The sequence below is a fragment of the Lycorma delicatula genome, chromosome 10 (genome assembly GCF_047948215.1).
Source record: "Lycorma delicatula isolate Av1 chromosome 10, ASM4794821v1, whole genome shotgun sequence".
Classification (NCBI taxonomy): domain Eukaryota; kingdom Metazoa; phylum Arthropoda; class Insecta; order Hemiptera; family Fulgoridae; genus Lycorma; species Lycorma delicatula.
In genome coordinates, this window is record NC_134464.1 from 111,553,737 (window position 1) to 111,568,735 (window position 14,999).

The 14,999-nt window shown below is 28.6% G+C and overlaps 2 protein-coding genes across 2 annotated transcripts in view; one reads left to right on the top strand and one right to left on the bottom strand.

Moving 5' to 3' along the window:
- Positions 1 to 5,961, top strand: part of nan (transient receptor potential cation channel subfamily V member nanchung) — a 54,217-nt gene extending 48,256 nt beyond the window's left edge. Inside the window, exons 19-20 of the mRNA XM_075376876.1 lie at positions 3,007 to 3,132; positions 5,603 to 5,961. Of these exons, the coding sequence (XP_075232991.1) occupies positions 3,007 to 3,132; positions 5,603 to 5,767 (291 nt within the window). The 3' untranslated portion in view covers positions 5,768 to 5,961. The remainder of the gene's footprint in view (positions 1 to 3,006; positions 3,133 to 5,602) is intronic.
- A 1,343-nt stretch (positions 5,962 to 7,304) lies between these two features.
- Positions 7,305 to 14,999, bottom strand: part of LOC142331158 (uncharacterized) — a 33,951-nt gene continuing 26,256 nt past the window's right edge. The window contains exon 7 of the mRNA XM_075376868.1: positions 7,305 to 7,469. Coding sequence (XP_075232983.1) covers positions 7,441 to 7,469 — 29 coding nt within the window. The 3' untranslated portion in view covers positions 7,305 to 7,440. The remainder of the gene's footprint in view (positions 7,470 to 14,999) is intronic.

A 14,999-nucleotide genomic window follows, 5' to 3' on the forward strand; every position in this document is an offset into this window, starting at 1 on the left:
GAAGCTTGAGGAAGAGGAGGTAAAGAAGATTTTTGAGGAGGACATCGCAAGAGGTCTGAGTAAAAAAGATAAGATAGAAAATGTAGAAGAAGAATGGGAGAATGTTAAAAAGGAAATTCTTAAATCAGCAGAAGCAAACTTAGGCGGAATAAAGAGAACTGGTAGAAAACCTTGGGTTTCAGACGATATATTGCAGCTGATGGATGAACGTAGAAAATATAAGAATGCTAGTGATGAAGAAAGTAAAAGGAACTATCGGCAATTAAGAAATGCTATAAACAGGAAGTGCAAACTGGCGAAAGAAGAGTGGATTAAAGAAAAGTGTTCAGAAGTGGAAAGAGAAATGAACATTGGTAAAATAGACGGAGCATACAGGAAAGTTAAGGAAAATTTTGGGGTACATAAATTAAAATCTAATAATGTGTTAAACAAAGATGGTACACCTATATATAATACGAAAGGTAAAGTCGATAGATGGGTGGAATATATTGAAGAGTTATACGGAGGAAATGAATTAGAAAATGGTTTTATAGAGGAAGAAGAGGAAGTTGAGGAGGATGAAATGGGAGAAACAATACTGAGATCTGAATTTAAGAGAGCATTAAAAGATTTAAATGGCAGAAAGGCTCCTGGAATAGATGGAATACCTGTAGAATTACTGCGCAGTGCAGGGGAGGAGGCGATTGATAGATTATACAAACTGGTGTGTAATATTTATGAAAAAGGGGAATTTCCGTCAGACTTCAAAAAAAGTGTTATGGTAATGATACCAAAGAAATCAGGGGCAGATAAATGTGAAGAATACAGAACAATTAGTTTAACTAGTCATGCATCAAAAATCTTAACTAGAATTCTATACAGAAGAATTGAGAGGAGAGTGGAGGAAGTGTTAGGAGAAGACCAATTTGGTTTCAGGAAAAGTATAGGGACAAGGGAAGCAATTTTAGGCCTCAGATTAATAGTAGAAGGAAGATTAAAGAAAAACAAACCAACATACTTGGCGTTTATAGACCTAGAAAAGGCATTCGATAACGTAGACTGGAATAAAATGTTCAGCATTATAAAAAAATTAGGGTTCAAATACAGAGATAGAAGAACAATTGCTAACATGTACAGGAACCAAACAGCAACAGTAGCAATTGAAGAACATAAGAAAGAAGCCATAATAAGAAAGGGAGTCCGACAAGGATGTTCTCTATCTCCGTTACTTTTTAATCTTTACATGGAACTAGCAGTTAATGATGTTAAAGAACAATTTAGATTCGGAGTAACAGTACAAGGTGAAAAGATAAAGATGCTACGATTTGCTGATGATATAGTAATTCTAGCCGAGAATAAAAAGGATTTAGAAGAAACAATGAACGGCATAGATGAAGTCCTACGCAAGAACTATCGCATGAAAATAAACAAGAACAAAACAAAAGTAATGAAATGTAGTAGAAATAACAAAGATGGACCACTGAATGTGAAAATAGGAGGAGAAAAGATTATGGAGGTAGAAGAATTTTGTTATTTGGGAAGTAGAATTACTAAAGATGGACGAAGCAGGAGCGATATAAAATGCCGAATAGCACAAGCTAAACGAGCCTTCAGTAAGAAATATAAGTTGTTTACATCAAAAATTAATTTAAATGTTAGGAAAAGATTTTTGAAAGTGTATGTTTGGAGTGTCGCTTTATATGGAAGTGAAACTTGGACAATTGGAGTATCTGAGAAGAAAAGGTTAGAAGCTTTCGAAATGTGGTGCTATAGGAGAATGTTAAAAATCAGATGGGTGGATAAAGTGACAAATGAGGAGGTATTGCGGCAAATAGATGAAGAAAGAAGCATTTGGAAAAATATAGTTAAAAGAAGAGACAGACTTATAGGCCACATACTAAGGCATCCTGGAATAGTCCCTTTAATTTTGGAAGGACAGGTAGAAGGGAAAAATTGTGTAGGCAGGCCACGTTTGGAATATGTAAAACAAATTGTTAGGGATGTAGGATGTAGAGGGTATACTGAAATGAAACGACTAGCACTAGATAGGGAATCTTGGAGAGCTGCATCAAACCAGTCAAGTGACTGAAGACAAAAAAAAAAAACATATTATGTATGCTAGAAGTCAAGGTAATTAAAATAAAGGTAAGATTTAGATCATTAACTTCAGGGTTCAAACTTTCATTGTAACCATTATGTGTAGATTAAGTTTATAATAAAATTGTCAGCCTTCTTCCCGAAATATCCTTTCTCTTTCCATTATCATGCCAAAATTAAAAAAAAATTGCATTAGTCTACTAAATTCATTATTTATAATATTTTATGATTTTTATTTATATATTTTTTGTATTTTTCAAGGTGAAAACTAATTAAACCTAAAAATTTTGATAGTTATAATTTATCATAATACATTGATCACTTTTTGTTTTTTGGAGATTTTCATACCACTTTAAACAAAAAGCATTTTCAATCGAATATGAACAAGAAGCACGAACAATTTGAGTATACAAATTTGTATATGTAAATTTATATATGAACGAGTCAGAAGTTTATTAAACATAGACCTTTGTAGGTTTGACTGATATAATGTCTTACAAGGAAAATTTGTTGTGGATAAATATATAGTAAGGAAGCATAAAAAATATCAACATGCTATTAGAATACCCTTTTTAGTAGTTTAACAAATACATGTTACACTCTAAAGATTTATTCTAGGTTAGATTATACAGACAATTAATAAAGACAACATGTTGTTTTCACTCTATAATTATAGTATACATATGAATGAAGAAACAATGAGGGGCTGTTGCTAGGTGCATGTAAAGCTGCAACATGTGAACTGGATTTCCATACAATTATCTTCTGGTTACTTTTCATATCAACCATTAATTCACACAACACCTGCTTTTATACTTACTATTCATTACAGTTTTTCTTCATTCATGTAAACATATTTAATGAAAAGATTTTATTCTATATTAAAAAGAAGAAAAAAAAGTTAATTCAATTTTCATTTATTTGTTTCAGTGGGCCCGCATAGTCCTTGTTGTAGAAAGAGGTGTTAGTCCATCTGAAAGACTTAAAAAGTTGATGTCATACTCTCAACCAATGTCAGATGGTAGACGTGCACTGGTTCTCAGGCTTAACCAAACTGTACGTTTTTATTCCTATCAAATGTGTAATTCTGAGGAAAAGATTATTTTTTCATTTTCATTGTTTTAAATGTCTTTTTTTGTATAAAAAAATGTTCAATTCATTCAAGAAAGGTACAAGTTACTACAACCTTATTGAACTTACTACAACCTTGCAGTCCAGGTTTATTATTAATTTAAAATATAATAAAATGACAATTTTCAGATTGTAAAAAGTATTAAAAAAATTACATTTAGTGATGATCTGCTTGATTTCTTTAATATCAATATGAATAACATCTACAAGATGTAGATATTGGTCATTTTGCATTGAATCTATCAAATTCACTATCAAAACAAAGTTAAATAAATAAGATTAAAATATATCACTTAAGTGGCATTATCTCATAAAAATTTAATACAAAAACTTTAGCCAACATAAAAAATAATCTAGCTCCAATAATAACACTGTAAACTTGTTTTCAAGGACACCAGACATCACTGATATATTGAAAATATAGATCCACTATACCCCACATGTTGAATGTACTCCAAGGTTAATATTAACATAGTATATAAAAAAAATCCACCTCTTCACTCTTCAAAATGTGATTAAAACAATGCTGAAATTCATGCAATAATGCTGATTACAATAGTTTAGTCTATGGAAAAAAATATATTTATAAAAAATGATGAGGGGCTTTATATAGCAAAATATTTGGGCACCTTTGCTGATCTAAATTGCCTTCAAGTGGCTTAGATTAATATTCTTCCTACAGTAATCTTAAGCAATATAGAGGAATAGTTATTAATCACAAATTTTTAATAAACAATTTTGCTAATTAAATTCTAAAATTTAACTGTAAGATCTTTATACATTCATTCAGGTGTTGATAAGTGGGATTTCAAATCATTAATCGTTGTTTTAATATAACTAATAAATACTATTTATATTACAATATAATAATAATTATAGAAATTATTTGGACCCTTGAATTTAAATGAATTTTTATTTTACCTTAATACCATTTAAGATGAGACATTGATTTAGTTTGCTGATTGAGCTGATGTGATCAGCTATGTCTGAGTCAAACCTTAAGTTAAACTCTACGTTTACCAATATGTAATATTTGAATAGGTATATTACTTCAAATTATCATCAAAGGAAGTTTGATTTGGGTCTATAAATAAATATCTTATTAAAATAAGTTAACTGTATATATAATAGAAATCACATCAGGAATGGTTAAGTTTGCTGTTCCATTAATAAAAAAAGCAATTGCCACAGCATTTACTGGCCGAATTAAAGGGAAGTATGATAAAACTTTGGTCAGAACAGTATCATGAAATACCCAAATTATTACAAAATATAAATGTATTTGATTAAAATTAATCATATTGATTAATTAAAATATGGAATAATCCATATTGATTATTTAAAATAAAAAGATATGAAATAATATTAAAGCAAATACAAATACGTGAAGATATTAAATAAGTACAAAATAAACCACAATTCAGATTAATCAAAATTATTTGAACAGACATTTAAATAAATAGTAAATACAGATAAAGAAAAGTTTTATATTTTGAATTCAATGAGAGTAATGTTTCTATACTTCATTTTAAATAAAATTGTGGAAAGATCTTTTAAATGATTCAGTACTTCATTAAAAACAGGATAAAAAGTGTAACAGGCCCTTTCTTATGTTGATTACATGACTAGAAGTTAATTGGCTTGATAGAGGTGGATATTGTTATTTTTCAAGAATAAGTGAACATTTTTTATTAACATACTATTTTGTGCATGAAGGTTGTCACTTAATAAAAAAATTTTAAATCACGATATAACTATAAAAATTTATACCAACTGGATGATATCAGTATTGCTAGATTTAGAATAATGACTTGAATTTTTCAAAGCAACAGTTTTTCAAATTATCTATTTTTGTTTTTCCTTGTTTAAAAACCTTATAAGAGCAAAACTATAACACGGATCCTTTCCATTTTGATAAGTTTTTATCTCTCATAATTTCTTAGAGATTTATCATAAAAAATACTCTACTGCAATTTAAATCCCAGGATTTGCTTTGGATATCGAATATGAATAGAAAACCTATTCCAATATTCAATAACTGCTAAGTTAATACAAAAAGTTTTAGTAATTTTGTTTAAATTGACAAATTTTTAGAGGATCAATAAAGTGAAATTGGGTTTTTGCTTGGCTTCCCATGAAGAAACCCTCCCCTAAATTAGATGAGCATTTATACAGAATATCACCAATATGAATTGTTAAAATGCATTTATGAATACCAACTTTTCACCATTGTTTGACATCTACACGTATTTTATGTATACAGTAAAAGTATATAAATTCATGGTAAAAGTAATTATCTGAAAATATTGTTTAGATACATGTATACGAAAAATAAACAATCTCCTCTAGATTTTTAATATATGCTTTCTTTTATCTTTTCATTCTTTTGTTACAGGAAGAAGATAAAGAAGAAATGAAGGAAATCCTTGAAATGAAGAGAGTACATGATAAACTTGTTTTAAAACGTAAACGTGGTAAAAAGTTATTAGGCTCTTGTACACCAAGTCCCAAACGACATGTTGACCTTTCTAGCCCTAATCCTAGTGTACCAGTCAAATAGGATTTAATTTCATAAAATATGTAGTCCATTTACTTTTTTGTTGTTAATATTCAACTAAAAACAAAAGAAGTTTTTAATCACAAGACATGAAGATGAACTTTTTAAGAAACAGATGTCATAAATTGACATTGACTATTGCCATAAATCCAACCCAGTAGCAGGATTGGACACTATTATGAATAGCTAGCGCAGCAATTGGCCAGCTAGTGATTTACTAACAAATTCATATTCAATGGAGTTCAAATTATTAATTTAATAAATAATTACTACTGATAACAAAATAAAGGATTTTTTTAACAGTTCCTTTTGCTAACTTACTAAATCACACTAATAATAACAATAATCACACCAGAGAATTATAATGAGAGATTATAAAAAAAACCAGTGAATTAAATGGATAGTTTTATAACTTTGCCCAATTTCTATAATTATTATATGAAATTCTTTCATAGTTGCTGTTGCCTGCATTTCAAGAAAAATTTATAGAATAATTTTAGATAAAAAGTAAAATGATTTATCTACATTAATAAAGAAACCTGAAATTACATGTCACACAATCAATAACCTAGGCTTAAACATGGAATGGATATTCAAGAACCCAATTAAATAACTGCCAATATTTGTTCAAATAAATTGTTATACTTCACAGGAACACAAATGTAACAGTTCTGCATTCAAGAAGCAGTTATATTTCCACATTCATTCAAAAATGCGTTTTAAATTTACAAAATTCCCATTGATGATGGTCAAACTGTATTAAGTTTTATTTTTGCTAAAATGGATATTCACTATAAGCTTTTCAAGAATTAAGAAATAATAATGTGGCTGGAAGAATGCAAGCCCTTATTTTCATATGACTAAACTTCAAATTTTCTATGTAAAGAGAACATATTCATCCATTTCTGGTTTTATTGAGTTCAGCTATTAGTATACAATTATCAAGCATTACCATATTATGGCATGCATATCATTTTTCCAAACTGTAATCATAAATAGCCACATCAAACATCTTTAACATTACAAAATCTGAATGTAACTGAATACAAAAGTACATTTATCTGTAGTTATATATAATTGAATGAAATATCATTCAAATAAATAAGATTTCATCAATGAAAAGACAGCATGAAAAAAAAAAAACAAATGTTGCAAATTTGTTTTTATTTTTTTTGTAGAGAATGGGTAAATGAAAGGTGACTATTACTACAGATGAGCAGTGAAACCACTCTGCAGTTTTATCCAGTTAAGGATGTAAATCCTTGCCAAACTTAATTTTTAAGCTCTTTATGAAAGAAGGGATTTGCCTTTATATTACTGGAACTTTTATGAGAAGTTTATAATTCAACTCTGTAAATTTGGTTATTTCTATTAAATTATTACTTAATTAGGTAAAATTACTCTGGTATTAGCTAAAACCAAGTTAATTTCCTTCTCTAGAAAGGTGAAATAAAGTTAAGAGTGAATGGAATAATGACGTAAAGCAAAATTAATTTAAGCGACTCAAGTAATTAAACAAATGTAGTTTTTAAAACTTTTTTATGGTGTTATATATAAAATTTTAGTATTACAAATAAATGAATGCATTTCCTCTTCAGACTTTATACTAGTTTCCTAGTTATAAAGTTAGGTAAAGGTTTATAAACTGCTGCTACCTTTGTTACTCATTAAATCATTTAGGTGAAGAGTAATTTACTGTGGACGTCTGAAAACAAAAGAGACAAAAAAATATTGTGAAGTATTTCAAATCATATTTTAAGAAATATCTGTTGTTCAAGTATTTTTTACAATTTTTTTAACGGTTGGTTTCAATATGGCAGACCTTTTTTTTAAAATTCCTCTTTTAACTTAGGAAAGAAACATTGCTTTATGTATTTTTAATAACACTATTATGGATTATGGTGCATATTTAGCATCACAATTTCAATTAACAACAGAATAGATAAAGGGTAGTAAAGGATAGAAAATTTTCTTATTAGTCTCAGCCATTTGCAAGCAAAGAACACAATCATTACATAGTGTCCCATAGTAAAACAGATTTATATAAAAATAAGATCTGTACTGCATTCCACGATTACATAAAGTAATTACACTTTTTAACAGATCATTAGCAGTTTTAATAAAAATTCTTCTTTCCTTCACAATCCCATTTCCATCTCATTGTTGCTAAAATAATGAACTATACATGTACTCCTAATATTGTCAAAATAAATAAATCAATGAGAACTACTTTCCTGCTTTGTTATGAGAGCCAGAACGGTAATTTTTAATAGCTAACAATATTGAAAATAATTATAAATACATTCTTAAAAATACTTTTTTAAATAACTTCCTTACAATGTAAAGTAATAGGAAAACAGAAAAAAAAATAGCAGGGTACTTTTAGGTATAATTGTTCTCATAATTCCTACAGAATTTCTTTAAATAAATTACCTCTCATAAAATTAAGAATAGGGTTTAATAGTGTATTAAATTCAATTTTTCCATCAAGTAGTTTGTAAAATACAACTGTTCAAATAAACAATTTTCCTTTCATGACAAATATTCACTCTGAAATTATATAAAAGCAGTAATAATAAAATTTGTCATATTAATTGAATATCTACAGTTAAAACCACAGCAGACCATTTTGCACTCTCTTCAAGTTTACTCTAATGAACTTATGAACACTAGATGCTAGGTCATAATGGTACTGTTAAATAATTGAAGTTCTTCAGCAAGAGAAAACATATTCCTCCACTCCATGCAATTATTTTACTCCCCCCCACAACCAAATTATATTTACAAATAAGTAGTTATACATCCAGTCAACTGCGAAAGTTTATTTAAGTAGAAATAATCAATCAGAACTGCAAGCAGAATATGTTGATGCATTCATGTGTATTATATCATATTTTCAATTGGCAGCATAAACCTTAAATTTTGGGACCTGTCCAATGATGATGTTATGTATGAAATTATTTTGTTTGCCTGCATTTATTCATTTGTAATTTTTGACAAACAAATGAGTGACCCGGACACTTCTTTACTAAGAAGTAGAATTCATCAAGACATTGTTAATTTTAAAACGGGATATCACGTTGTGAATAGATGGAGAACTCTTTCCTAGAAGAATTACAGACGAAAGAGAGTGAATACATGATAAATGTGATGGAAAGGAGAGAGAAGAGATTGAAATGGTCTTTGACACAGTTGTTATCTGTATTCTGTTATCTTTATTTAATTCAAGAAGTACTTTTGCTGATCAATCTTCCAAGAAAGTTCAACAACAAAAGGATTTTTGAAGTTAAAGCATTGCAATAACTGTGAGCTAATCTTAAAATATTTTTCAATAAGCTTTGTTATTTAATTTTCAAAGAAAATATGATTTAATGCCAAAGTTAATTTTGAAATGGTATGTACTTAAGTTTAAATATTAAATATATCACTTACAGGATTTACTTTGTGATTTCATTTCTTATGAGGAATATACCAGTCACAAGTCAGCCCTTTTTATTTTGTTAACAAAAATTCTTCTACAATCATTAAAAAAAATAATTTCATGAACTCACAGATATGTAAACAAAGGATGGGACAATCAATATCAAAAGTAGTTTTGGGTTTTATTCAAAAGAGTTTATTAGCAGCAACAGAACTTCAAAAACTACCACAAAATCACTCGTACTTGCAGTACATTTAGGAGCTAATCCTAACTGTGTATGGAAAAGAAATTTAGCAACAGATTTAACAATTGCCCCACAATGTTTTTTATATTAAAATACAATAAATTTTAAAACTTCTAATTTAAAGAGCAGGTTTTGATTTTATACTTAAAAAAGTCAAATAATCTTTGGTTTGTAGTTATATGAATCTGAAGACATTCATTATATGAAGTAATACAATCAAAACACACACACACACACACACACACACACACACACACACACAGTACAATTAGGATTATTGCAATATCATCATTTTTTAAAAATAAACGTAGAATACATTTAGGAACATGTAGGCAATCATGATTGTAAAAATTTATCTAGTTATCATATACTAGTTGTAGATAATAAATAATCCTAAAACAATGCTACATGATGTCATAAAGCAGACTTCATAAAGATGACAGGAAATAGTGTTAAGTATACACAGAATGGATAAGTGTGTTTACTAATGTTTTGCATTCGCTACTTTAAAACAAAATGTTGAAATGAGGGTAACCTACACTTCTACTAAAGTAACTGCAGAAAATTACCTGATGATATAGTACCTTGATCTGCACAACAGGATTAATTAGCCCAATCAGGATGGTTAAATGTGGTAAATAAACATCTATTTACAAGTACTACGGTTAATTGATTATAATATGAGTAAACCCGAGCTTTATCCTTAATATGAAGAACTTTGATACAATTTTCAGCAATGGACAAAAAGTCCAATCTGATAAATTTTAAAGGGAAACAGCTACTTCAATCTAAAATAGTCAAAACCAGATGCTACAAATGAATGCTGACCTCTATAGCAAAGCAACAGTATTTGTTTTTCATTGAAGAAGATTCTGGGTTCAAATCCTGGTCAGGTTTGGCATTTTTCACATGCTACAAAAATCCTTTTCATAAAAAAGAGAAGGATGGCAGTAATTGGTAAATGGTTTTTTGAGAATGTGAATAAATATTTTTGTAAAACAATATGAATGACGCCAGGCAAATGAGAAAAGGATTAGGTTTTATATGATACTGGCTATGCTGTATTTTGACCTGTAAAAGTAAGATATTGCTGTCACTTACAAGCAGCTGAAGTAAGGTATCTAGATTCAGTGAAAAGTTATACATGAAAGAGACATGATATAGAATGAGAAAATGAAGGATGAATTAAGAATCTGGAAAAATTAGTTGAAACATCTATTGAAAAGCCAAGAAATAGTTTGGGAATAGAATTAGTTTGGAAGACCTAAAATAACTGAGAAAGTACTGTATGTATGAAGCGACTAATTAGTTCATTCCATGTAGGATGAATAGTTAATAGCACAAAATTTGTACAAAAATATTAAAATTACAAAAAAATAAAGTAACAGATACTAATTTTATTTCATTAATCTACAATCTTCATAAGATCATGTTATTAATACTAGATCTTTTCTTTTAGAATTGTTTTAAATTCTTAGCTCTGATTTTGTACATGAGTGAGGTTTTTACAGTTAATAGAAAATAATAACACTAAAGTTTATAATTCAGAAAGTTTAAATTCATAAATTTTTAGTTCATAGCAAAAATAAAATTTTAGTACAAATTGGTTTTATTATAAATCTACTACCAAAAAACAAGAGGCAATTTTAAGCCGCTATTATAAGCATGAGTTTCATCTTTTTTATCCTTTTGGTTCAAGCTGATTCATCAAATTCTTCAAAAAAAATTCTAATTAATAAAAAGAAATAATCTACTGAATACTGCAAAATACTGATCCCAAAATCAGTAAATTACAATATTAGTAAAGGGTGTACAAGAAAAGAATATCAAGGTTTTAAAGCTATTTAATACCTGTTAACTTAAGACATATAGTAATGAGTAAAAAATTAAATGAAAGAGTAACTCTTACAATTTTTCCCTACAATTGTTTTGTTCAATCTGAGCACCTTTTGTCAAGTGACACAAACATCTAATAGAATTCATCCCATACTTTAACCAGCATGTGTAGATTAATGAAAGCAACAGCTGCTTCAATCCTATCTCAAATTGGGTAGATCAGTACAAAGCGGAGGCACACACATGATTATAAAATCCCCAAGTGAATAATCACAAGGGCTCAAATTGGATGACCTTGGGAGGGAAATGAGCTCTGTCATCGAGTCCATGCTGATCAACCCAACGATCAGAGAAAACATCATTCAACCCATTCAGTATAGAGTTATGCTGCTAAGGAGGCTCACCATCTTGTTGCCAAATAAAATCATCTGGTTAATCTTGCAGTTGAGGAAAAAGCCATGTACACAGCATATCAAAACAAGCAACTCCTGTTACACTTGCTTCAGAAAGAAAGAACAGTTTGAAAAACTTATCTTCAGGATATTACACAGAAAATATTTAATCTTGGTGGCCCCTTTTGTATTGTAAGAGTTCATGGGGATTTTCTGTTCCCCCACAAACAGTATGTGTTAACTTCTCCACTAAGGCTGACTCATAACCAAACAATAAAACCAGGAAGTCTTCAAGTTGCAACATTTTGATCACAAAGACGGCATGCTTCATAAAGCCTATAACAGCTCTTAATGGTGTGGATGCATGTGTAAGAATTTCCTTAAAAAGTTCCATACTGTCATCACTAACTCACAGCTGGTCTTCCTAACAGATTTTTTAGGGCTAAGCAGGAAAGATTCCACGATACATTCAGCATTTTCATCCGACACCATTGGTCATCCTTACACAGACATCTGGTCTCAAAAAGACTATGTCTTTGACCAATAGTAATGTTACTCACAGGATCACAATTAACCTTTCTATGGAACACACGTCAAAACTGTGACTACCAATATACGTTTAGCAAACTACAAAATAGAGAAGGTCATCTTTGTTAGTTTTGCTGTCAAGTAGAAGATAGTGAATCCATTTTCAGCCACGTACACAACTAAAACTGTCCTTTTTCCTCTTTGATTATACCCTTCAATTAACAACCACGTCATCTAAGAAATTCTATACAAAATTAAAACTCGGATATTTTTTTTTGTACACCTGGTAGCATTAATCTGAAAAACCAGATGTCATACTACAATATTTAGAACATAAAGTTGGTCTATAATTAAACTCAACAGAGAACAGGACCAAACTGAAGAAAACGTAAAGGGAAAGAGAAGAGAAAGATTTTTCATCGGTTAAAAATTTGTATGGAATAAATAATTAATTTAGTAAAATAAATTATTTTTTTGTTCATATCTTCCTTTATACTAATTAGTCGAAAAGCATAAACAAAACTCAGCTCAACCTATAGAATCAATAAGAGCTCTTACCTTATTTTATTACTTTTCTTTTTTACATATCAAGAGCACTTTTGAAGAAACTCATCATCAGTTGATAAAATTAAAAATAATTACACATTAAAACACTGAAAAGATTATTCAGTAATATAAACATGTTCAGTAACATAAATACAAATTTTTTAATCTTTTCAATGTTTTAATGTGTAATTATTTTTAATTTTATCAACTGATAAGGAATTTCCTCGAAAGCGCTCTTGATATGTAAAAAAGAGAAATAATAAAGTAAGATAAGGGCTCTTATTGAATCTGTCTTTGGTGGGTTGAGCTGAGTTTTGTTTATGCTTTTGAAATAAATAATATATATTTTATCAATACACAAAAGAATTACAAGATCTTGTGACAATTTCATCTGATGTACAGAAAAGTCAAGGATTTTCTAAAACTGCAGATTATATAGCACACTACAAACAGACATACTATAGTAATTTAGGTGTTATTTATTCATCAATCAGTACATTGAGAAAAAATAATGTTTTATTTATTCTTAAAGAACCCATGAAATACTAAAACCATTAAACCAATTGTTAATCGTAATGAACTATGTATGTAATAGAGAACATACTGGATATCTTGTCCCAAAAATATCAGTCTTATAGTTGATGGCTGCCCACGAAAAAATAAGTTTTTAAAATTTGAATACATTTTTGTTTTAATTTCTTTTAATCTACACTGGGATTTTTTATTCCCTTCATAAAAATTCTATTTGATATATACCACAAATTCTCTATTATAAGAGTACATGATATACCATAATTCAGCAATGACATTATTAATTCATTTGTTCATTAGTGCCTCAGATATTTATACGATGCTCTCCATGAGCAATCTTAGAAAGGGGGAGGGAAAAAAAGAAAAGAAAAAAGATATTTATACAATCAAAATATAAATACAATCCACTTTTTGCTTTTCTAATCAACTTACTATACATACTTTTTTAATGTGATATTTATTTAACAAAAATGTCATTGAAAAAACTTCTGAAAATGAAATTTTCACATTTCTAAGAAAAAAAAACATTAACTGTATGTGTACAGATGTATTAAATCATTATTAATCAAAATGCTTACTAACATTAAATACATATATTTTTAATCATATAAATACTGGACTAGCACGATTAAATGTAGCAGTTTTTATTAATCCCTGGTTTTATTTTTTTGACTCAGAATAAAAACAAAAAACAATACAATTTAAAAAACCATTAATCTATAGTCAGCAAAGTATGATTACAGTAATTTTTTTTTTAATCTGAATTAAATTGAATCGTTTTTCAGAAAATGACTTTTTATAATAGGAACAACCTTTTTTTGCTCACTATAATCACGATCTGTTCTAGGTCTCTTGCAATTTTCTGAGCTAATAAAATATTACTTCAGTAATTTATAATTTACTACTTTATTCTTCTGACCACTTTATAATATTACTAAATATTTCTCAGACCAAAAATTGGGCAAATTTTTTTTTTATGTAGTACTTTTTCTTAAAAGATGTTGCTTCTGATATAAATCTTTTAGTAAACTACTGTTCTTTTATATTTTAAAATGGAACTGTATATTGCAAACATAATAATAGACAAAAATAACAATATGATACATAATAATCTCTCCAATAACAGGCATATCCCCCAAATATTTAATTTTTTTTTTGTAACATATTAATGGATGATTTGTAGCATATGAAAAAATGCTAGCCTGGCCAAGATTCAAAATCTGAACCTTAGAAAATTAAGAAAGTACTCCTCCACAATCACAATGGATGTGGAAATGAATAAATAAATAACACAGTTACTTCTTAAAAGTCCCCACACAAAAAAAAACATAATGTCTACCAACAAAACACCTGAGTAACAAACACTGAGGGTGTAGAAGTTGCATGAAACGGCTGGTGCTTGAACAACAAACATTAATGATGGTTACTAGCACTGACCCCTAAAATTTTTATTTTCAATAAACTTATTGGCTTAAAACTAATATTTATAAACAACTTCCAAATAATATTTCAAAAAATGAGACAAAGATCAAGACCATAATCACGCATCAAAAACAAGCAAAGGATATAAAAAACCACATGAATATAACAACTCATGTTAGCTTATATACAGACAAATACATTTTAACAGCTTACATTAAGTTTAAATAAATAATAAGAAATAATTACATTAATGAGACTGTGGTAAGTTTTTTTAAAAAAAAAGAGTGTGACAAAAAAGTAAATATGAGATATGTA